General features: G+C 41.3%; 1 protein-coding gene across 5 annotated transcripts in view; it reads right to left on the bottom strand.

Moving 5' to 3' along the window:
* CPNE4 (copine 4) overlaps positions 1-24,155 on the bottom strand; it is a 595,221-nt gene that overhangs the window by 194,302 nt on the left and 376,764 nt on the right. For all 5 annotated transcript variants that reach the window (XR_014823542.1, XM_021071322.2, XM_021071320.2 and 2 more), the window contains exon 3: positions 5,806-5,985. Coding sequence is in view for 4 of the 5 variants with exons in the window: in XM_021071322.2 (XP_020926981.1) it covers positions 5,806-5,985 (180 nt within the window). In the remaining variant the exon portion in view is untranslated. The remainder of the gene's footprint in view (positions 1-5,805; positions 5,986-24,155) is intronic.

The raw sequence follows: 24,155 nt of genomic DNA, 5'->3' as shown, positions 1-24,155 counted from the left end.
AGCATAAAATAAATAGAAATTGACCAACCAAAGAAGGAAAGGAAGAAAGGAGAAACACAGAATCAACTGGAAAACAAAGTTTAAAATGGCAATAAATACATATCTATCAGTAATTACCTTAATGTCAATGGACTGAATGCTCCAATCAAAAGACATGGAGTCACAGATTAGATAAAAAAGCAAAAACCTACAATCTGTGGTCTACAAGAGACTCATCTTAGGGCAAAGGACACATATAGATTGAAAGTGAGGGGATGGGAGAAGATATTTCATGCCAATGGACAAGACAGCAAAGCAGGAGTTGCAATACTCATATCAGACAAAATAGACTTTAAAACGAAGGCCATAAAGAAAGACAAAGAAGGACACTATTTAATAGTTAAAGGATCCACTCAAGAAGAGGACATTACAATCATCAATATATATGCCCCTAATATAGGAGCACCCAGATACCTACAACAAATACCAACAGACATAAAAGGAGAAATTGATGAGAGTACAATTAACAATAGAAGACTTTAACACCCTACTCACATCAATGGACAGATCCTCTAGATAGAAAATCAATAAGCAACAGAGATCCTAAAGGACACAATAGAAAAGTTAGAAAAAAAAAGTGATCTATAGAATCAATGCAATCACTATCAAATCACTAATGACATTTTTCACAGAACTAGAACAATCCAAAAATTTATATGGAACCACAAAAGACCCAACATTCCTAAAGCAATCCTGAGGAACAAAAACCAAGCAAGAGGCAATATTACAATGCCACTGTCATCAAGACAGTGTTGTACTGGTACCAAAACAGACAGACAGACCAATGGAACAGAATAGAGAACCCAGAAATAAACCCAGATACTTATGGTCAATTAATCTTTGACAAAGCAGGCATGAATTTAAAATGGGAAAAAGACTGCCTTTTCAGCAAGTGGTGCTGGGAAACCTGAACAGCTGCATGTAAATCAATGAAACTGGAACACACCCTCACCCCACGCACAAAAACAAACTCAAAACGGCTGAAGGACTTAAATGTAAGGCCAGACACCATCAAACTCCTGGGAGAGAGCACAGGCAAAACAGTTGCTGACATCAGCCTTACAGATATTTTCTCAGGTCTCCCAAAGCAACAGAAATAAAAGCAAAAGTAAACCAGTGGGACCTAATCAAAAGGACAAGCTTTTGCACAGCAAAGAAAATCATAAAAACAAAACAAAAAGACAACCTACAAAATGGGAGAAAACAGTTTCAAACAATGCAACCGACAAGGGCTTAATCTTTAAAATATACAAACATCTCATGCAACTCAACAGCAAAAAAGTCAACAACCCAATTGAAAAACGGCAGAGACCTGAATAGACATTTCTCCAAAGAAGATATACAGATGGCCAACAAGCACATGAAACAATGCTCAACATCACTGATTATTAGAGAAAAGCAAATCAGAACTACTATGAGGTACCACCTCACATTGGTCAGAATGGCCATCATTAATAAGTCCACAAAGAACAAATGCTGGAGAAGGTGTGGAGAAAAGGGAACACATATGTACTGTTGGTGGGAATGTAATCTGGTACAACAACTATGGAAAACAGTATGGAGATACTTTAGAAAACTATACATAGAACTACCATATGACCCAGCAATCCCACTCTTGGGCATGTATCCAGACAAAACTTTCCTTGAAAAAGACACAGGCACCCATATGTTCATTGCAGCACTATTCACAATAGCCAAGACATGGAAACAACCTGAATATCCATCTGATAGTTGATTGGATTAGGAATATGTGGTACATATACACAATGGAATACTACTCAGCTATAAAAAAGAACAAAATATTGCCATTTGCAGCAAAATGGATGGAACCAGAGACTCTCATACTAAGTGAAGTAAGTCAGAAAGAGGAAGCCAAATATCATATAATAACACTTCTATCTGGAATCTGATATACACTACAAATGAACCTTTCCACAGAAAAGAAAGTCATGGACATGGAGAACAGACTTGTGGTTGCCAAGGGGGAAGGGGAGGAAGTGGACTGGGAATTTGGGGTTGATATATGCAAACTATTGCCTTTGGAATGGATGATCAATGAGATCCTGCTGTATAGCACTGGGAACTATATCTAGTCACTTGTGATGGAGTATGATAATTTAAAAAAAAAGAATGTATACATGTATGTGTAACTGGGTCACCTTGCTGTATAATAGAAAATTGACAGAACACTGTAAACCAGCTGTAATGGAAAAAATAAAAATTGTTATTTAAAAAGAAACAAAACTCTTCAGAAGTCATGAGAGAGATTACACTGACAGAGAACATCCCAGGCTCCTCTTCTACCTCCCCTCACCTGTACTTCCACGGTAGGCCTTTCGCTTTCATTGAAGGAACAAACTTATGAAATCCATCACTATATTTGCTGGAAAAGGGAAACTGAGGCATTGTCTATTTTGTCACTCAGTGCTCACATGGGAGAAAATTCCGTTAATGACAAGTGGCACAGCAGTGTGAAAACAAACCAATGAACATGCCTGCTTGCCATCTCTCTGCCAGGCAGATTCTTTCTTACTAATCCCTAAATAAGCATTAACTCTTGATGTGGCTTTTGTGAGTCCTGAGGCTTATATAATTTCGGATCCCTCTTTGAGAAGAATTTACAACGGTACAAATAAAAACATGATGCTTTTAGTGAGGACTCTTGGGGGGCTCTAAAGTTTAAGCTGCACTGGCTTCCTAGTAAACCAGTATCTGACCCTGATTCAGATTGGCCTATCCTCCAGCCTATGTTTTCTAAGCATTGTTTATATTGCTTTTTTATTCAGAAGGCCTTCCGCCCTCCTCCTTTTTCATACCCTGGACCATTTTTTCAAAGTGTGGTTCCACAGTGCCTTCTCTGCTTTATCCCAGTAGAAAGATCTCCATTTCTGGCAGGTCCAAAACCCTCTGCATAAAGCTCTGGATATGCTATCTCATTTTGGCTTAAAGAGCATCATGAGCCCTCCCATCAGGAAGCCTACAGCAAGCCCCCCATACCGACTTCAGCCACAAGGGGGGCTGACACCAGAAGTAAGAGAGGCTACAGCTCTATTATCTATAAAAAGGTCACCACACCAAAAACCTATAAAAATGAAAAGAGAACTATAACTCAGATGAGGGAGAAAGGAAAAACCCCAGAAAATCAGCTAAGCAATGAGGAGATTCTCAGCCTCCAGGAAAGAGACTTTAGACTGTCGATGCTGAAGATGATGCAAGACATTAGAAATAAACTGAAGGCAAAGATGGATAACTTACAGGAAACACTAACCAAAGAGATACAAGATATAAAACTTAAACAAGAAGAGATGCAAAATACAATAACTGAAATAAAAAACTCACTAGAAGCAGCTAACAGCAGAATACAGGAGGCAGAAGAACAAATAAGCGAGGTGGAGGACAGATTAGAAGAAATTATGGATGCAGAACACAAAAGAGAAAAAAGATTGAAAACAAATGAAGAGAGTCTCAGGGAACTCTGGGACAATGTTAAACGCACCAACATCTGTATTATAGGGGTGCCAGAAGGAGAAGAGAGAGAGAAGGGGACAGAAAAAATATTCCAAGAGATAATAGCCGAAAATTTCCCTAATATGGGAAATGAACCACTCATTCAAATCCAGGAGGCACAACAAGTACCATATAAAATAAACCCAAGGAGGAATACCCCGAGACACATAATAATCAAACTGACCAAAATTAAAGACAAAGAGAAAATCTTGAAAGCAGCTAGGGAAAAGAAACAAGTCACATACAAGGGAACTCCAATAAGGTTACTGGCAGATTTTTCAGCAGAAACTCTGCAGTCCAGAAGGGAGTGGCATGATATACTTAACGTGATGAAAGGAAAAAACCTCCAACCAAGATTACTCTACCCAGCAAGGCTCTCATTCAGATTTGAAGGAGAAATCAAAACCTTCTCAGATAAGCAAAAGCTGAGAGAATTCAGCAACACTAAACCAGCCTTACAACAAATACTAAAGGAACTTCTCTAGGCAGGAAAGAAAAGATCAGCAACAGGCAACAAAAATTCCACGAATGACAAGGCTCACCAGGAAAGGTATATATACAGTAAAGATACGAAATCATCCATGCACAATTATGCCACCAAAATCAGAAATCATGAGAAGAGGTGGGTACAAATGCGGGACACTGGAGATGAACTTGCAATGAAGAGACCAACAACATAAAACAATCTCATATACATATAGACTCTTATATCAAAACTTCAGAATAACTGCAAACCAAAAATCTACAATTGATACACAAACAAGGAATCTCTGGAGAAGAAATATATCTCATGGTAAATAAGTGCATAATCCACCATGAAGGGGGTCATTTAGATCTGATTCTGATTTCCTCTCCATCAAAGAACTTGTGATAATTATAATTAAATAATGCCACTGTGCAATTAAACAATACAGTTCTACAATTGTATTATTAATAACCATTTCTCTCCATGGCACAATGTAAGGTCTATAATGTCTTGTTTATCACATCACCTAGAACAGTGTAATGCATTTATTGAAGAATCAATGAGATGGAACAAATTGTGAGGACATATTTATATAGTTACACTGCTTTTTAACCAACTTATGCATTTTATATTTTACTTATTTTCAGAGGGTTTATTATTTTTGTTATGCTTACCAGTTGTTATTCTTTTTACTATGCTATATAAAATACTTAAAGGTATATAAGGCTTTTTTCTTTATAAATTTTAGTTGCATAATATAACAATTTAATATAATGCTAGTTTTTAAAGAAAAATTGAAATGTAATAGATAAAACTAAGTAGTAAAGATGAAAGCCATAAAATTGGGATAAAGTATAGAATAAATTTCCTATTTGTCTCAGCATATTTTCAATTCCACTTTTCCAGTGGGAGTCACTTAATCTGTTTCTTAAGATCCATGTTATAATAATCTGTGTGAATGTAATTGTGTGTAAATGTATGTATTTTATTCTGTAAAAAAAAAAAAGAGCATCATGAATGGCTGTATTTGGGGGGCATATGCTGTGCTTTCTCCAATTAGTCTTGGGCACAGGGACTATTTCTTCACTTATGTCTCCTCTCAGCACTCACGTTCTGGGGAGGGGAGGGAAAAATGAAAGGTATATGAAACCAAGATGATGGGGTTTGGAGTCAGGCTAACCTGATTTGGGTTCTGACTGCTCCTCATTATTGTGGGGCCTTGGGCAAGTTCTTAACCTCTCTAAGTCTGGGTTTCTCACTGACAAATGGATATAACAATGGTGTGTATTTCCCATCATTGTGAGGCTTAAGCAAAGCATTCACACATTCACCAAATAGCTATATACCCTGTCTTTGGCTAACTTTGGCACCAGAGGCTTGGGGTAAACTTGAAAGAGCAATCCTTCTTGTGTGTGGGGTTACCATATCTGAGTTGGGAGATGGAAATGTATGATGTATCAGTATGAGGCTAGAGCAGATAGACAGCCAGGGCAGAACAGGTGCTCCACAAAGAGTTGTTTAATAAATAACCAAGAGAATGAAGGAATTCAGAAGTAATAGGATTCACTTGGCAAAACAGGTAACACTTTACATATGTACAGCATCATCTAGATGTAAATGTAATGTTAAATGTACTGTCACAACAGTGCATGGACAATCATTAAATGCTACATGTTCAAGGCAATAAAATCAATAGGAGAAAGAAAGCAAGGACTGAATGAGAGGAGAGAGGGAAAGGGGAGGGAGAGAGGCCCTCAGAAGGCAAGAGGAGAGGAAGGGCATCATGCACCCACCTGGCCCAGTGTGCACTCCATGCCGCCCAGGAAGTCGGCCTCCTTCAGGCCATTGTGGTTGCTGCTGATGTCGTGGACCTCAAACCGCAGGCGCTGCACCTCCTCAAAGTAAAAGTCCACAGTGAACAGCTTCGAATACACTGGGTTGATACAGGTGCGAATCACCTCTGTCCTGTCAACCTGAAGAAGAGAGGAAGAGTGAACCCATCAGAGGCCAGGGTTTCATATCATTACCCTTCCAGAGGATTCATCTGATGGCAGCTTCTGCCCTTCCAAACTGTCAATGCCCTCTATCAAGTCACCAGGGTGAGCAGTTTGGATGTCTTCAAGGAAGCACCTTCAGAGAAGAAGCAATGTTTCCAAGAGGAAAATCAGAAAATAATCTGAAGCTTTGTATTTAAGGGTTTGGAGCACGTTGTACTGTTAAGTAATCGGGCAACAAGGTGGATTATTAGGGGTTGCCTGGAGCCTTAGGATGTGTGAGTTTGAGGGCACATCTGGGCTCAGGAGTAAAGAAATCTGAGGTTGATTCTTGATGTCTAATGGGCACAGTAAGGGCAAATGACCATGTAAGATGCTCCATTTTAGCCAACCCTACTCTAATATGGGTATCACAGTTCATGATTCACAGCATCCTAAAGAGGAAAAGCTGGGAAAAGGAATATTTAAACTTTTGCTGAGTTTAAATGTAACGTTGACTCAGTTCCCCCCCGCCCCCGGGGCCTTAGTTTCCTCATCAATTAGTGAGGATGACAGGATAAAAAGTCTCTCCCTGCTCTAACATTCTTGGAGCAAAGATTCCCCTTGCCTGCTGTGAGACAAACTCTCCATTTCTCCCCCACTTTCTTCCCCTCTCTGTGCCCCTGAAGGTTGATCTCTATGGACTGACTTGCCAGGGCAACCTTGATCTCTGGGTTCTTGCTTGGAGGCAGCCAGAGACAGACCTCAGCAGGAGATCAGAGGGGGACAGGCAGTGTCACCATGCCTCTCCACCTCCTGCTAGTGGTTCCTGTCCACAGAGGGCCAGGATCTAGTGACATGGTCCTGACCCTCAGACCAAGTGGGGGGAGTGGGTCTCTGCTGCCACCATGCCATCCTTGGTGGGATCCCTTGTTCTTGCCTATGACCATGCAGAGTCTCTCTGTGCAGTTTAGCCCTTTGGGTGAAACTCAGGTATGCCACCTGTTTTCTGCTCCTACTCCCAGCCCCCACTAAAGTTGTTCTCTTCTGTGACTGTCACAAGAAAGAATACTCAACATCACTTATAATCTGCAATGCCTTAAAGGACCAAATTAGAGATAACCCAAGATCCGTCACTCACATTTTACAATTGGAGCCTACATGTACTGTCAGCTTTCAAATAGAAATATGGTTTACTGGATACTTAGCAAGAGTCACTTATTAGCACAAACTATGAAACACATACCACTTTTATTAGAGCACTGGGGAAGTCTGTTAATAAAATAAAATGAAAAGAAACCATTTTTGACCATATCATGCATATACATGTCATCTAGCAAAGAAAATTCAATACATTCTTTTTTCTTTGTTTTTTTTTTAGGGCTGCACCTGTGGCATATGGAAGTTCCTGGGCTAGGGGTTGAATTGGAGCTGCAGCTGCTGGCCTATGCCACGGCCACAGCAATGTGCCAGATTTGAACTGTGTCTGCGACCTATACCACAGCTCACGGCAATGTTGGATCCTTAATTCACTGAGCAAGGCCAGGGACTGAAGCTGTGTCCTCATGGATACTAGTTGGATTCCCAACACGCTGAGCCACAACAAGAATTCCCTTGGTACATTCTTGAGTTTAGCTTTGTCCCTGGCCTTGTCCCTTCCCATGCAGGGTCCTGTGTAAGACAGGGTTATCCTTCAAGGAACATTCTATTCTTGGTGGGATGTATGATACAGGCTGTGAGGAGGAGAATATGGTCCTTTTATGTCCCTACATAACAGACAGAAAACTAAACCCAACCCACTGCCGATTAGCATTTTTGTAATGCTACTGTCCAGACCAATGGTTATTGACTTCCCATGAAGATTTTGGTTGAGCTGATTTTTACCTTCTTTAAAATGGTCATTATTGGGGGCAGGACTGCATATGCTACTGGCAGATTTGTGGGTACAAGGATTTACTGTATTGCCGTACTTTTATTTTTAGTTACTAAGAAATCATGGTTTTCAATAATAGTAAAAATCAGAGGTCACAAACAGGCAAATTCACAGTCTTGGAGGTGTTTTATTTGTCACTCTTAAAAGTAGTTTTCCCTTAATTTGCCAACATAAAAGAGGTGCTATTTTTATTGCTTCCCCCACTTTGGCAAAAAAATCAGATTATCTGGCAGCCTGGGGCTACATTCAGATAAACATTCACACTTCATTTTCCAAGCTTTAGCCCTCAATGAATTTCCCCTTAGAGATATTTTTGCAACATCTGGTCCAAATGCATTGAATAATGAGCCATATGATAAGAGATTTCATTATACTCATTATATTCATATGGTGCCTGTTGTAGAGAGATTTTGAAATAAGAAATAACTTATAGGTGGATTCTCAAAACAGAAAAAGGAAACTTCTTTCCTCATGTCTAGAAGAACCGAGTCCTTGCCAGGTTTAGATGATAAAAGAGTGGATGGAAACCCTCGTCTTTGCTTCTTTGCTTTAACCATCCCAAAGGGCACATGGCTAATGTGCCTCAATCCTGCTGCTTTTTTTCTCACTTCTTGATGTTCATGCTGATCCCGCATAGACACAATGTTTGTGCTGGCATCAGGTCACACTTCAGATGGACCATCAAAGGCAACACTGGATGACTTGGTTTTGTGAGGGAAGGAAGGGACTGGCTTGGAAAGAAGTTAAGTAATAAACATTTGCATTACTAAGAGAGAGATTTCCAAGGAGAATCTCAGGGCCAGTAAGAATTCTGAGTGTGAAGGCTCAGGAAGAGAAAGAGAATGTTGATTAGGAAGTGTTCACATCACGAAATGCCTATTTGAAAGATGTTTCAAAACATTCTGCATTCTCAGTCACTATGGGAGGTGCTTTAACTTTTCTGGAGACTGAGGCAGATTTAACTTGAGCAACAGAGCCTAGGATGGTTCATATTTCTCACTGAGAGGCGTCAAGGTCAAGACAGTTGTTTCCAAAGAACCATCCACTGACTGGTGTTGTGGCTGCATCAGAATCAATGGGACAGCTTTCCTTAAAACTCAGACTCTATTCCCTACCCTTAAGGGTTCTAATTCAGTAAAAGTGGAGACCCCAGAAATCTGTTCTTATTTATTTATTTATTTTTTAGGACTGCGCCTGTGGCATATGGAGGTTCCCAGGCCAGGGGTTGAATCAGAGCTGTAGCCGCCAGCCTACACCACAGCCATAGCAACGCAGGATCTGAGCAGCATCTGCAACCTACAGCACAGCTCCCAGCAGTGCCGGACCCTTAACACACTGAGTGAGGGCAGGGATCAAACCTGCGTTCTCATGGTTACTAGTTGGGTTCATTACCACTGAGCCACATTGGGAAGTCAGAAGTCTATATTTTTAAACATATCCTAGGCAACTTGAATGTGGGAATATCAGAGTAAAGGAATTGAGGTCTAGTTCTTGCTCTCGTGTAAGGTTTTCTTGTCAAGGTTTTTAAAAATATTTTTCTCTGTTACCCAGTCTGCAAAACTGTCGACACTTTCCTCTTCTGCAGCCATAATGACTGATACACCAGTGTTGTTTATGGTTAGCAGAACATATCCACACCCAATTTTTATTTGGTTCTTAAAGCAATCATGTGATGTAGCTTTATACTATCTTATATATGAGTAAAATCAAGGTTAGATGTCAGCAGACACTCTGGGTGACAGAGTGGGCATTGAGCTCAGGCCTTCTGACCTCAAAGTCTGGACTATTTTTCTTAATTCATCTTTATTCATGAACATTGCTAGAAAGAAAGGAAAAATGCAGCTGGGTTATGATATGTTGGTGATAGACTCAATTACTGAATATTGCTTTTGATGAGATCCTCTTTTAAGAATTTCATCCAAGTATAATTAAGTTCCATTAGTTTATTTTTGTTTTTACTGTCATTACTCTAAGAGGGGGATCTGAGAAGATGTTGCTGTCATTTATGTCGGAGAGTGTTTGGCCTATGTTTTCCTCTAAGAAGTTTATAGTGTCTGGTCTTATGTTTAGGTCTTCAATCCATTTTGAGTTTCTTTTTGTGTATGGTGTTAGGGAGTGTTCTAATTTCATTCTTTTCCATGTGACTGTCCAGATTTCACAGCACCACTTATTGAACAGGCTGTCTTTTCTCCATGGTATATTCTTGCCTCCTTTGTCATAGATTAGTTGGCTGTAGATGCATCGGTTGAATTCTGGGCTTTCTATCCTATTCCCCTGATGTATATTTCTGTCTTTGTGCCAGTACCATACAGTTTTGATGACTGTTGCTTTGTAGTATAGCCTGAAGTCTGGGAGCCTGATTCCTCCAGCTCCATTTTCCTTTCTCAGGATGTCTTTGGCTCTTATGGGTCTTTTGTGCTTTTAAACAAACTTTAAAATGTTTTGTTCTGGTTCTGTGAAAAATGTCCTTGGTAATTTGATAGGGATTGCATTGAATCTGTAGACTGCCTTGGGTAGTATAGTCATTTTGATAATATTGACTCTTCCAATCCAAGAGCATGGTATGTCTTTCCATCTATTTTTGTCACCTTTGATTTCTTTCATCAGCATCTTATAATTTTCAGAGTACAGGTCTTTTGTCTCTTTAGGTAGGTTTACTCCTAGGTATTTTATTCTTTTGGATGTGATGGTAAAAGGGATTGCTTCCCTGATTTCTCTTTCTGATCTTTCATTGTTAGTATATAGAAATTCCATCAATTTCTGTGTATTAAGATTGTATCCTGCGACTTTGCCAAATTCATGGATGAGCTCTAACAGTTTTCTGGTAGAGTCTTTAGGATTCTCTAGGTATAGTATCATGTCATCTGCAAATAGTGATAGTTTTACTTCTTCCTTTCCAATTTGGATTCCTTTTATCTCTGTTACTTCTCTGACTGCTGTGGCTAGGACTTCCGAAACTATGTTGAAGAGTAGTGGCGAGAGTGGACATCCTTGTCTTGTTCCTGATCTCGGTGGGAATTCATTCAGCTTTTCACTATTGAGAAGGATGTTAACTGGGTTTGTCACATATGGCCTTTATTATGTTGAGCTAGGTTCCCTCTATGCCCACTTTCTGAAGGGTTTTTATCAGAAATGGGTGTTGGATTTTGTCAAAGGATTTTTCTGTATCTATTGAGAGGATCCTATGGTTTTTATTCTTCAGTGTGTTAATGTGGTGTATCACACTGATGGATTTGTGTATAATGAAGAAGCCCTGCATTCCTTAAAAGTTTCTGCACAGCAGAGGGCAAAAAAAAAAAAACCAACCAAAACAAAACAAAAAACAACTCACAGAACGGGAGAAAATACTTGCAAATGAATATACTGACAAGGGATTAATTTCCAAAATTTATAAATGAGGTGTTTATAAATTTTGGAGATTAATCCCTAATCAGCTCAATACCAAAAAACAAACAACCCCATCAAAAATCGGCAGAAGATCTAAACAGAGAATTCTCCAAAGAAGACATACGAGTGGCCAAAAAACACAAGAAAAGATGTTCAACATCACTCATTATTAGAGAAATGCAAATCAAAACCACTATGAGGTCCACCTCATACCAGCCAGAATGGCCATCATCAAAAAATCTACAACCAATAAGTGCTGGAGAGGGTGTGGAGAAAAGCAACCCTGTGACACTGTTGGTGGGAATGTAAATTGGTGCAACCTCTGTGGAAAACAGTATGGCGATTCCTCAGAAAACTAGAAATAGAACTACTATGAGATCCAGCAATTCCACTCCTGGGCACCTATCTAGAAAAAACCATGACTCGAAAAGACACATGTACTCCATTGTTCATTGCAGCACTATTTGCAATAGCCAAGACATGGAAACCACCTAAATGTCCATCGACAGAGGAGTGGATCAAGAAGATGAGGAGTGGATCAATGAGATATTATCCAGCCATTAAAAGGAATGAAATACTGGCAGTTTTAGCAACGTGGATGGACCTAGATATTATCAAGCTAAGTGAAGTCAGTCAGACAACAAGACACCATCATATCTATCTCTTACATGTGGAATCTGAAAAAAGGACAGACTGAACTTTTTTGCAGAACAGATACTGACTTCGAAAAACTTATGGTTTCCAAATGAGACAGGTTAGAGGGTAGGGGGATGCACTGAGGGTTTGGGAGGGAAATGCTGTAAAAGTTGATTGTGATGATTGCTGTACACCTATAAACGTAATAAAATTTATTAAGTAATTAAAAAATACAAAAAAAGAATTTGATCTAAAACATTTTTCAGTGTAACAGTAAAGTTTATAATAGTTCATGCTTATGGAAGGCCCTCACTTTAAAAAAATGCATTATTGAGGTAAAATTTACATAAAATCAACCACGTCTATTTAAAATGTGCGATTCAGTATGTTTTGACATGTGCATATATTTGTGAAACCATCCCCACAATCATGTAAAGGCAGAGTGGGCAGTGAGGAAATTTGAGGCGCTTTCTCCTAAATCTTATTGTTCAAAGTAAAGATATAAAACATGGAACTGGTGGGGAAAGTCAGTGAAAGAGGCCGTAGTTGTGTCTCTGGAGATATGGGCTGTCCACTGGGCATATTGGAGATACCACGGGGCCATGAACACCGCCCATGGAGACTGAAATGTGTCGGGGATAAGATCAGTGTGTCATCAATAAATGGTTCAATACTTTGCAGAGAATAGCCGTCTGTGTCCTGGGGCTCCCAAGAGCTGCAACTGACACAGGCCAAGAAGGTGAGGTTATTGGGAGGTAAATGACAAACAGTGTGATACTATTAGTGGGGAGAAGGTAAAGTCTGGAGCCAAAACCGACGTCGTCACTGAAGGGTCTAAGGTTTCCTAGAGAAGTACAGGCTCTTATCCTAAGGATAATAAGGCTAGCGAAAAATGACACTATGAAAGCTCCCAGTGCAAGCTTATAATTAGGTATTATTTCAAACTGATATTCTTTTTTTTTTTTTTTTTTTTTTTTTTGGTCTTTTTGCCTTTTCTAGGGCCGTACCTGCGGCATATGGAAATTCCCAGGCTAGGGGTCTAATCGGAGCTGTAGCCGCTGGCCACAGCCACAGCCACACAGGATTCAAGCAGCGTCTGCAACCTACACCATAGCTCACGGCAACACCGGATCCTTAACCTACTGAGAGAGGCCAGGGACCGAACCTGCAACCTCATGGTTCCTAGTCAGATTCATTAAACACTGTGCCACGACAGGAACTCCTCAAACTGATATCTTTAAATATTTCCTCAATATTTATTTAGTGAGGGTGGGGAGAAACCAATATTCTCTGAATAAAGAATGGATAATGTGGCACACCAGCCAATATATGATCAAAAATAAAGGACTGCTTAACAGACAATTTTTCAAGCCATGTAACTTCCAAAGGGATATAGTAAACAATATAAAATTTAGATAATAAAATAGGTCACTGAGTCATAGAATTAGCATTATTCAATTTCAGGATTTCAGCTGCTAGGGCTGCTGATTTCAAGTGCCTGGCCTCGGGGTTGGTGGGGTTGCACTGCAGCTGCAACAAACAAGTTGCATGTCCCAAAATGACTCAGTAGTGGGAGACAGGTTGGTGCTAATGAGACATGGCTTTTATCATCTATCTATCATCTATCTCCCTCCCTACAACCTGTGGTATATAAAAGGTCCTGGGGTAGGGACTGAATCAGAGCTGAACCTGCAGGCATATGACACATCCACAGCAACACCAGATCCAAACTGCATCTGCAACCTATGCCACAGCTTATAGCAATGCTTGATCCTTAAGCCACTGAGCAAGGCCAGGGATAGAACCTGCATCCTCACAGAAACAACATCTAGTCCTTAATCCACTGAGCCACAATGGGAATTCTGGCTTTTATTTTTAATGTAAGTTGATTCTCTACTTGAATAGAGAATCAACATTTTGCTGATTATGTAAGAAGTCACATGTAGGAACTTGAGTTTCCTGTTGACATTTTTTCGATGTGTCTTTGTGCTGAGGTTGCATCATTTCTGGCTGCCTGGCTGGTGTGCCACATGGATGATTCCTGCTTCCCAGACTGAAAATATGCCTGAGTATTCAGAAGCCTTTGCTTCTCCTTCATTTATCATAACATCCTGGGCTGAAGCTGACCTTGCACCTGGACACATCTGTCCTCAGCTCATGGTCCTCACTATGGACAATATTTGCATTCCCAGGGGGGCATGTGGAAATGTGTAGGGGTATGTGGGGTTGTCACAATGATGGGGGGATATCATTGGAGGCTAAATTCCCTATGATGTGGAGGTGTGTCCTGATCAGCACAGAACTGAAAATTCTCCAAAGCTAGCAGTTTCTCCATTGGTCCACCTTGGACCCCAACCAAAGAAGTAGAGAAACTTCTCAAAGGGTCTCTGGGTCTCAGAACTATCCACATGAGAGGACTTACTAGTCAAGACAGTAACAAAGAGCGGGATCCATTGGTGTGAAACTCCAGAAGCCACTCCTATTTGATGGTTTTTTTTTTTTTTTAAGGGCCACACTTGTGGCATACGGAAGTTCACAGACTAGGGGTAGAATCAGAGCTATACCTGCCAGCCACAGCCACAGCAATGCAGGATCTGAGCCGCATCTGCGACCTACACCACAGCTCATGGCAACGCCAGATCCTCAACCCACTGAGTGAGGCCAGGGATCGAATGTGCACCCTCATAGATACTAGTTGGATTCGTTTTTGCTGAGCCACAACGGGAACTCCCTATTTGATGTTTTGTTCTAGGAATAACACATTTCACTGAAGTCACCTTCTTATGAATTCATTTTGACCTCTGCCTAGTAAATTATTTAATTCCTCTTGAAAATAGTTGGCAAGCTGGGTGGGGACCAATGGTGATGGCAACTTTTTTGCTCTGGCAAAGGAAGGAATAAGAGAAAAAGTGATGTCCCTTGATTGTTTACCTTCTTATCTTCTTATAGAAGGTGATTTACATGTTACCTTTGGTGCTCACCTTCATCAACTTTAAAATAAACTTTTCTTTCATAATTCAACATTTAGAATTTGGATGCATAATTTTGCCTACCATTGCTTAGTTAGAAGTATTTTTTTTCTTAACTAGTGGTACATAAATAGTGCTCCATTTCCCCCTGATTAATCACCTTACCAATGAGTCTATTAAATATATCATCCTTATTTTGCAGGTGATAAAACTATATCAGAAAGGCAGTGGCAAAAGCAAGGATAAAACTCAGTGTATCTGATTCCAAAATATATGTTCTATGTCACTGTTTGTTTTGGGTTGAATTATGTCCCTTAAAGTTTGTATGTTGAGTACATGAGGATGTGATCTTATTTAAAATTTTTTTTTATATTGTAGTTAATTTACAGTGTTTTGTCAATTTCTGCTGTACAGCAAAGTGACCCAGTTATATATACATAATTCTTTTTCTCATATTATCTTCTTTCATACTCTATCACAAGTGATTGGATATAGTTCCCTGTGCTGCACATCAGGACTTCATTGCTTATCCATTCTCAATGTAATAGTTTGCTTCTACTAACCTCAAGCTCCTAGTCTATTCCACTGATATTATTTGGATACAGCTGTTACAGAAGTTAGAAGTTAGGATAAGTCATTCTAGAGTAGGGTGGATCCCTGATCTGATATGACTATGTCCTACAAATAGGGGATATCTGGACACAGACATGCACACAGGATGATGTCATTTGGATGGAGAGATTGGAGTGATGCACTAGTAACCCATGAAGCACCAAAGACGGCCAGCAAACTACCAGAAGCCAGAAAAGAGTTGTGCAGCAGATTCTCCTGGGTGCCCTAAAAAGAAGCAAAGCCTGGAACACCTTGATCTTGTACTTCTAGTCTCAAGAACTGTTAGACAATAAATTGCTGTTGTCCACGCCACCCAGTCTGTAGTACTTTCCTACAGCAGTCCTAGTGAATTGTACAGCATCCTAACTCTCTCAAGTAGCATCCAGATTCATCTCTGAAAAGGCACTTCTCACCCACCCCATGGCAAAATCTTCAAATACTCTAGATTAAAGTAAACGAGTGATCCAGGATTATGAAAGTCAATCTTCAGTCCCCCACCCCCTTCATCTTCCTGCTATGCATTTAACCTCAAAAAATAGGACCTCTTTGCCAGCTGTGTTTTGTTTGTGGAGCCCTGGGGATTAGCCTGATAGAGAACCTGGAGTGAGACCGTCCTTTATCCTCTAGACACAGCCTGGGCTTGTGCTGTTCAGAGTGAACATCAGAGTCACGTTGCTTCTCCCCGGAGGGGGGCGCAGAGTGAATGAAGTGAGCATTACCTAGAGGCACCTTCAGTGAGGTCTTAAGGGCCATAGGGATGATTCCTCAGGCTTCCTCTTCTTTTGTTGCCCTTCTCCGACCCTTTAGACTGCTGGATCCATTCACACAGAGCCTGGGCCATTCTGGCCTTGATTTGCATGTTGGCAGGTGTCTCCTCAGGTATTCCTCTTCCCCAGTGTGAGTGGCCAGAGTGTGCAGCTTAGTTCCCTGGTCTCTACTCCACACCCCACTGCCCTCAGCTCTTAGTCCACCCGGCTGTCACTGTACCAGTGCTGGAGGATAGAACTTCCCGTGATGATGGATGCACTGTCCAAAATGCTAGCCACCAGCCAGATGTGGCTACTGAGCATCTGAAATGTGTATAGTGGGACTGAGGAGTTGAATTTTAAATTTTGTTTAAATTATACTGAACAGCACTTCTCCAGCCCGTGTCAGCTGCATTTCCCCACAGACCAATGAAATACTGATGTATATACTGCAGTTGATCCTTGAACACCATGGGTATGAGCTGTGTGAGTCTACATATATGCAGACTTGTTTTCACTAAATACATCCTTTGGTACCACACAGTCAGGGGCTGGTTGCAGCTGAGGATGTGGAACCACAGATTCAGAGGAGCTATGTAGACAGATGGCTGACTACAAGTTATGTTCAATTTTCGGCTACGTGGAGGGTTGGCACCCCAACTCCTGAGTTGTTCAAGGGTCACTTGTATATTACCATTTAATGCGCCTAGAGACACCCAGGTGGTTCCAGCAGTCTTGCACAAATGTTCTGCACATTGAAAACACCTGGGGATTACTAGCCCTCTAAATTAGAATCTCGGGGGGTTGATATAAGTAGTTTAAGAAACCCAGGTGCTATAGGCTGACTGTGTCCCCTCAAAATTCATATGTTGAAACCTAAGGCCCAATGTGATATTAGGAGGTACGGCTTGGGGTAGGTGATTAGGTCATGAGGGAGGGGCTCTCATGAATGGGATTAGTGCCCTTTTAAAAAAATGAGACCCCAGTGAATCCTCTTGCCTCTTCTGCAAGGTGAGGACACAGTGAGGAGACGGCTAGCTGTCTGTGAACCAGGAAGCAGGCTCTCATCAGATACCGTATCTGCTGATGACGTGTTCTTGGACTTACAGCCTCCAGGACCATGAGAAATAATTTTCTGTTGTTTATAAGCCATTGAGTCTACAGTATTTTGTCACAGCAGCCTGAACGGACTAAGATACAAGGTGGTTTTTAAACTCTAAAGTAGGTGATTTGTAAACTATGCAGTAGTTTAAAAATCATAACCGTGGAGTTCCCGTCGTGGCGCAGTGGCTAACAAATCCACCTAGGAACCATGAGGCTGCGGGTTCGATCCCTGGCCTCGCTCAGTGAGTTAAGGATCCGACGTTGCCATGAGCTGTCGCGTGGGTCGCAGGTGCGGCTCAGATCCCGTGTTGCTGTGGCTGTGGCGTAGGCCAGTGGCTACAGCTCTAATTTGACCCCTAGCCTGGGAAACATCATGTGCCGCGGGAGTGGCCCAAGAAATGGCAAAAAGACAAAAAAAAAAAATCATAACCAATGTACAATTAATGTTTGAGCCAGTAATACTCTATTACCAGCTGCACAGCTCAACTCCAAGATGAACGACAACCAGAAGGTACCATGTGATATATTCTGAGCACTCTCACCTCTTGGTAAGACTGTGTGTTTGCGCATTTTTGCAGCTGCCACTTTGACTGCTGCTCGTCTTGCTATAGGATATGAAGACTGAAGGAAATTAACTATGTTGTGAGCTGATTTATGTGATGTATTATCCAACTGAGCACTCCATTAACTGGCTGACTCCCAATTTGTGAAACAAGAGTTAGTGAATATGGTGATTAGTTTCCTTTTCTGCTCTGTGCCCTGAGAGATTGGCTACATGAATTGATTCATTAGGGTTTCTTTGCTAGCTTGTCTCCTTTAGTCAATGGGAGATCAGAAAGTGGGAGGGAAGAGAGATCCATGTTTGCTTGCCCTCTCCTTGCTGCCTCATGCTGCAGTTTTAGGCAGTTACTACACACTACCCCTCATCTCCACACCCCCCACTCCTGGCAGTCCTTCCTGCAAGTCTCCAGCTCTCATTGGATTCAGTTTCTGCCTGCCCATCAAGCCCAGTGGTGCCTTCCTACTGTTGCTCGTCCCAGAGCATCTCAGTATTCCTTGCCAGTCCCTTTCACTTTGCCCACACATCTGTATGGGTGTCATAAACAATTCCCTTTCTGCTGAAACACTGATGGGCAGCAATGCTCTTCAGAATGACCCATGATAATGCAAAACCCCAGGGTAAGCAACATTGCGTCCAGTCTGATGTCTCAAGATGAATGAATTATATAATCTTTTAAGAGTTTGAAAACTGGTCATATATGATTCATGTGGTAACGTCCTCTTAGCCTCAATGTCTATTCTTCAACCATGTTCAGTAATGGATCATAAGAAACATTTACTGAGCACTTGGTATGCACTAGGCACTGCTCTAACCCCTTCACATGCATTGTCCCACTTGGTCATCCCAACAATCATATATTACCACTGTTACTATTTATACGTGAGAAAACTTAGGGTTTAAGGGATTAACTTGCCCAAGGTCACTCAGCTATTAAGTGATGAAGCCACTTGGGATTTCTCTTAAAGCTCCTTCCTGGAACATGACATTTCCTTGAAGAGGACACATCTCTTCCAGCATCCTCTGAACATAGTGGTTCCAAGCAGGGCCCTTCCCAATGCTCAAGACTTCAAATACACTTTGACAGTAAAACAATCTTTACTGCTCCCAGCTGGGTAACAGACCCTGAAGAGTCTTTTCAATGTGACTGTGGGGTGCCCTCTGTGCCTCTCCTGTCTTCAAACTTTCTCTTCCCCCTCCTTTATATTTTGCTTTTTAATTTTATTTACACTTAGCTCATGCCCCTTTGGGAAGGCTCAGGAGAAATCTGGATGTTCTAAGCCAAGAGGATCTAAGAAGATTCTAGAACATAAATGATGTTTTCAATCCTAAGTCAACTGCCTTCTACCCAACTCCAGCTGTAAGCTGGAACATAAATATCAAGCAATCAGAAACTGCCTTACAAAATTCACGCCTGTCTGCTAAAAAAGGCATACTGCCAAGCTGGGGAGGGAAGGTGCTGGATTTCAGGTCACTCTGAGTTGCAGCTCCTGTCAGATCCTCCTCATAAGGAAGCTTGGAGGCTAATCCCACACAAGTGTAAAGCAATTTGCACTTCACTCAGATGCTGGTTATTAACAGGATGTTCCCACCATCTCATCTCTTTGTCACAGCTGTAGAGTCCTCAGAAAAGGTCGTCCGAGACTGGAGAGGCTTGGTTTTTCTTATTAACTGACATTTGAAATAGTGAAAGAAACTCATCTGCAGGATGCTGCACACACATCCTAAGTCTGACCGTGCACCAGCCAGCCAACCGCATAGGTGGGCTCGCAAGGCCACCTCACCTTCCGTATAATAAATACCCATGTGCAGGGACAGAGCAGTGGGGGTGTTCCACAGCTTGGGGTCTGCCTCCAAGGTTCCAACTCCTCCTCCTCTGGCTCTTAGAATAACAAACATCCATTCTGCTTATAAGTCAATTCCTAACTGCTCAGACTGTGAACCAGTCACATGATCCAAGTGGACCTTCTCCAAATGCCACTGGGCAGGGAGGAGTACACAAGTCTCTGCCGGGGCTCGTCCTTATAGCGCTTGCTCATTCATGGGGGTGCTCACTTCTCCTTGACACTTTGCTTTTCATGGAAAGTGGATGTTGTTAATGGCAATAATCTTGGATCTTAGCATTAATCCAGTCCAAGGATGGCAGCAGCCTTCATCCTGCCTCTCGGTTCAGAGTAGACAGTGGGAAAATAGTGCCTGGAAAGGTGCCTGAGGCTACCTCTGCATTTACAGGGCAGATGATTGCTTAGCGGGAGTGCGGGTGCGGGAGGGGTTGGGGTGGGAGTGGGCTCAGGTGTCACATGTATCATTCTCTTCTCTGATGATTCAATTTGTAAGGAGGAAACTGAGATCTACAGATATTGCCAAACCCCCGAAGCTACAAACTGGCAGTGGAGATGTGGACCAGCTAAGTTCTCTGCCAGATGGTTCCGTGCTTTGTCTCCCACAGCTAACTGCTTATTCCATAACTGATGTACAGCTACACAGGTGCTTGCAGGATTCAGGGTCCAGCATTTCCGCTTCAGAGTTCAAAACAAACACACATATTCAGCTTCTTTGAGTGGTTTTATCAATAAGCTAATCCACCTAAGCATCTGAAACAAAATTCTAAAACCCAAGTTCCATGAAGGGGGCCATACCTTCAGGAATTTAGAGCTAGGAAATGGGCTAGCCCAGGTGTCTCCCCACATAAGCATAAGTTGCAAGGGAACCTCGCAGCCAGCAAGACCAGGATGTTCAGCTCACAGAGCAGCACGGGCTCAGCCACTGTTGCCTGTCCCCTAGATGAGATGATTCAGAGCACAGGCAGACGTCCTGCCTGTCCTGTGAATGGGACGAACACCGCTTCACAGCAGCATCCCTGAAACATGCTCTACAACACGCAAGCACAACAAGCAGCTCTGGCAAAGGAGTTTTGGAAGTTCTGCCCAAGGCACCCTTTTCTTAGAAAGCTATTATGCATAGTAAAGTCTATTAAAGGTTCCTGAGGGGATCTGCAGATAATAAATGTGTTAGCTTGATTAAAATTTTCCAAACTTACTTAATCCTCCTTTTCCTCCTCACAAATTACAAATTACATACCCAACAAAACACATTTGAAGGAGTTTGCACTAAAGTGTTAAGAAAATAGACATCTTTGATTTTCTCTAACAGCAAAGAAGTTAAAACACAAGTGGGACACATTGACTGGTGTACTCCACAGCTGGCACAGTGACAAACAATTTGTTCAGTGTTTATTTATTAATGAATACATGGCAAACCTCTGAATGTGTCTGAAGTTTTACACAACTTCAACAGTCCTTGCCTCTCATCTTCCCTTGACAGGCTTCTCTCTCTGAACTCATTAAAATGTTGAGCTTCTACCTGAAACTAGACCCAAGTTACCATAAATTCTTATCATCATGAAACTCTAGCTCAGAAGCTAGAAGGCAGTGGGAAAGAGAGGACTGAGTTTCTTCTCAGCCTGGAGTGGATCCTGATAGAAGCCACAGGCCCCTGTTTCTCATCACAATTAATTTAGACCAAATGGTTTTGTTTAGCCACATGCCATGGCGTTGCCTGGTGACAAGTCTGGGGGATGCCCGTCTGTCAGTCTAGTCACACAGCTGGGTTGTCCTTCCACTGGGACCCGACAACAAGCACCCCTTCCTTTTGCCTCACTCCCATATATTTCACTTTTCATCTTACTAGACCTCAAAAGACTTCCCTTTGAATCAAAGGGATTGAAAACCCTTCATTACATTTTGTTACTTAAGAAGTCAAAGCTGCTTACACTGGGCTGAGAGAGCGCATGGAGGATGGACACCCTGAGTATAGGAGGTATATTCTCCTTATCAAGTCCTGATCGTCTGGGCCTGAGTCTATCCTGTGATAGGCTGAGTACTGGAATGTTCTAGACTATTGGAGATGATGACTGCTACTGATTCACCCCAGAAGGTTCAAGCAACTCCACATACCACAAAGCTCTCCCAATGTACATCTTCCCTTCTATCCCTGTTTACCTCCTCATAAATAGGAGAGAGAGTTTATGATAAATAAAAAGGATTGGAAATCAGAAAAATAATCTCAATGGATTTTTCAATTTGCTGCTGACCTCTTGGGCAGACTGATTCTTTATGGCAATTACCCTCAGACTGTCACAAGATAACATCTTTATTAAAAGAGGTAAAAATCTGTCTCTTTCTTTTTCTCCTTCCCATTCTCACATTTTTACTTCCTCTGTCTTTAAATACACATATACATACAGCACATGAGGCTCTTCTATGAAGCATGTGCCTTTTAGAGGCATCTCCCACTGATGCTGTGATGCTGCTCTTATTTACTTGTCATTCATTCTGCAGATACTGAATAGCTTACATTGCTGGGTTCTTCACAAAGTACAAGCATTATTGGGAGTGGGGCCAATTGAAGTGGTGAAATTTCCCACCATACTCTTACCACCATCAGCATTATTCAAATGATCATCAGCGATTAATATTTATTGCACACTTACATTTTTAAGCACAGCCTTGGATACTCTTAGGATTACAGCTGACCCTTGAACCACAGGGGCTTGAACTGTGTGGGCTCACTTATATGTGGACATTTTTCAATAAACATATTGGAAAATATTTTGGCAATCTATGACAATTTAAAAAACTCACAAACCATATAGCCTAGAAATATTGAAAAATTTAAGAAAAACTTACATGTCATTAATGCATAAAATATGTCTAAATACTAGTCTGTTGTATCACTTACCACCATAAAACATACACAAATCTATTGCAAAAAGTTAAAATTTTTCAAAACTTAACGCACACAAACATTTACAGACCATACAGGGTGACTTTTGCAGTGGAGAGAAATGTAAACAAATGTCAAGATACAGTATTAAATCATTCAGTTAACTGCACTAATACTGTGCTATTGTAGTAATTTAGTAGCCATTTCCTGTTGCTCTTGAGATAAGCTTAACTGTTGTAAGATACCATGTTACACAAATCATTTTCACATGAGCAGTTGCTCTCTAAGGTAAATTGTGTATCTCAGTAAAAAGTGATCTCTTGAAGGTCTTGAGTATTTTTCATCATGCTTGGTTCAATACTGTAAACCTTGAATAACTCCAAAGGACCCACACAAAGTGCCACTGGTGATGCTGGCAGTGCTCCCAAGAATCAGAGTGAGTTGCCTGATGTACCCTATCTGGACTGATGTCTGCAGCTGCTACCATTTCAAGATGAATGAATCCATTATTTAGAAAGTAAAGGCAATCTGTGAAGCCATTGCTTCAGCTATACCAGCAGGTATGAAAACCTTGCACTAGTTGTGAAATACCTTTTATTATGATTTTTAAAAGTAGCTTTTATGGGGATGTAGGACTGCTTTAGGAAAGGTATACTTATAAACTCCTATGGAATTTGACAAAAAGCCAAGTTCTTATATGGCAACTTAAAGCAAAAGGAAAGTGAAGGATCTAAAGGTGGAGAATTTAATGCCAGGCAAGGATGGTTTGATAATTTTAGAAAGAGATTTGGCTTAAAAAATGTCAACAGGAGAAGCAGATTCTGCCGACCAAGAGGCAGCAGACATATTCCAAGACACCATTAAGAAAATCACTGAGGGAGTTCCTATTGTGGCTCAGCAGTTATGAACCCAATTAGTATCCATGAGGATGTGGGTTCAATCCCTGGCCTACCTCAGTGGGTTAAGGATCTGGCATTGGCATGAGCTGTGGTGTAGGTTGCAGATGTGGCTCAGATCCCACCATATTTCTGTGTAGGCCTGCAGCTGCGGCTCCAAAGAAAAAAGACAAGAAAAGAAAATCACTGAGGAGAAAAAAAAATATGTGCTTCAGACAGACAAAAGCACCACAAAGGGCATTTATTAGGAAGAGAACAAGCCACTAGGATTTAAGGCAGGACGGGATAAGCTAACTCTACTCTTTTGTGCAAATGCAGTGGGATTTAGGGTCAAGGCTGCCCTCATCTATAAAGCTGCTGACTCTGGAGCCTTGAGGGGAAAAGATATTTTCTGATTGCTGTTGTTAAAAAACAAGAAAGCCTAGACAACAAAAGCCCCTTTTCTGGACTGGTTCCATTAATGCTTTGTCCCTGAGGTCAGGAAGCACCTTGTCAGTAAGGGATTGCATTTTAAAGTTCTTTTGATATTTGACAATACCCCTGGCTTCCCAGAACCCCATAAATTCAACATCAAAGGTATCAAAGTGGTCTTTCTGCACACAG

This window comes from Sus scrofa, chromosome 13 (genome assembly GCF_054392235.1).
Source record: "Sus scrofa isolate SSC_HxYL_T2T_F1_AM1 chromosome 13, Sscrofa_HxYL_maternal_Yorkshire_Landrace_v2.0, whole genome shotgun sequence".
Classification (NCBI taxonomy): domain Eukaryota; kingdom Metazoa; phylum Chordata; class Mammalia; order Artiodactyla; family Suidae; genus Sus; species Sus scrofa.
The sequence above is the reverse complement of the archived record's forward strand: the minus strand, read 5'-3'. Positions and strand labels throughout refer to the sequence as shown.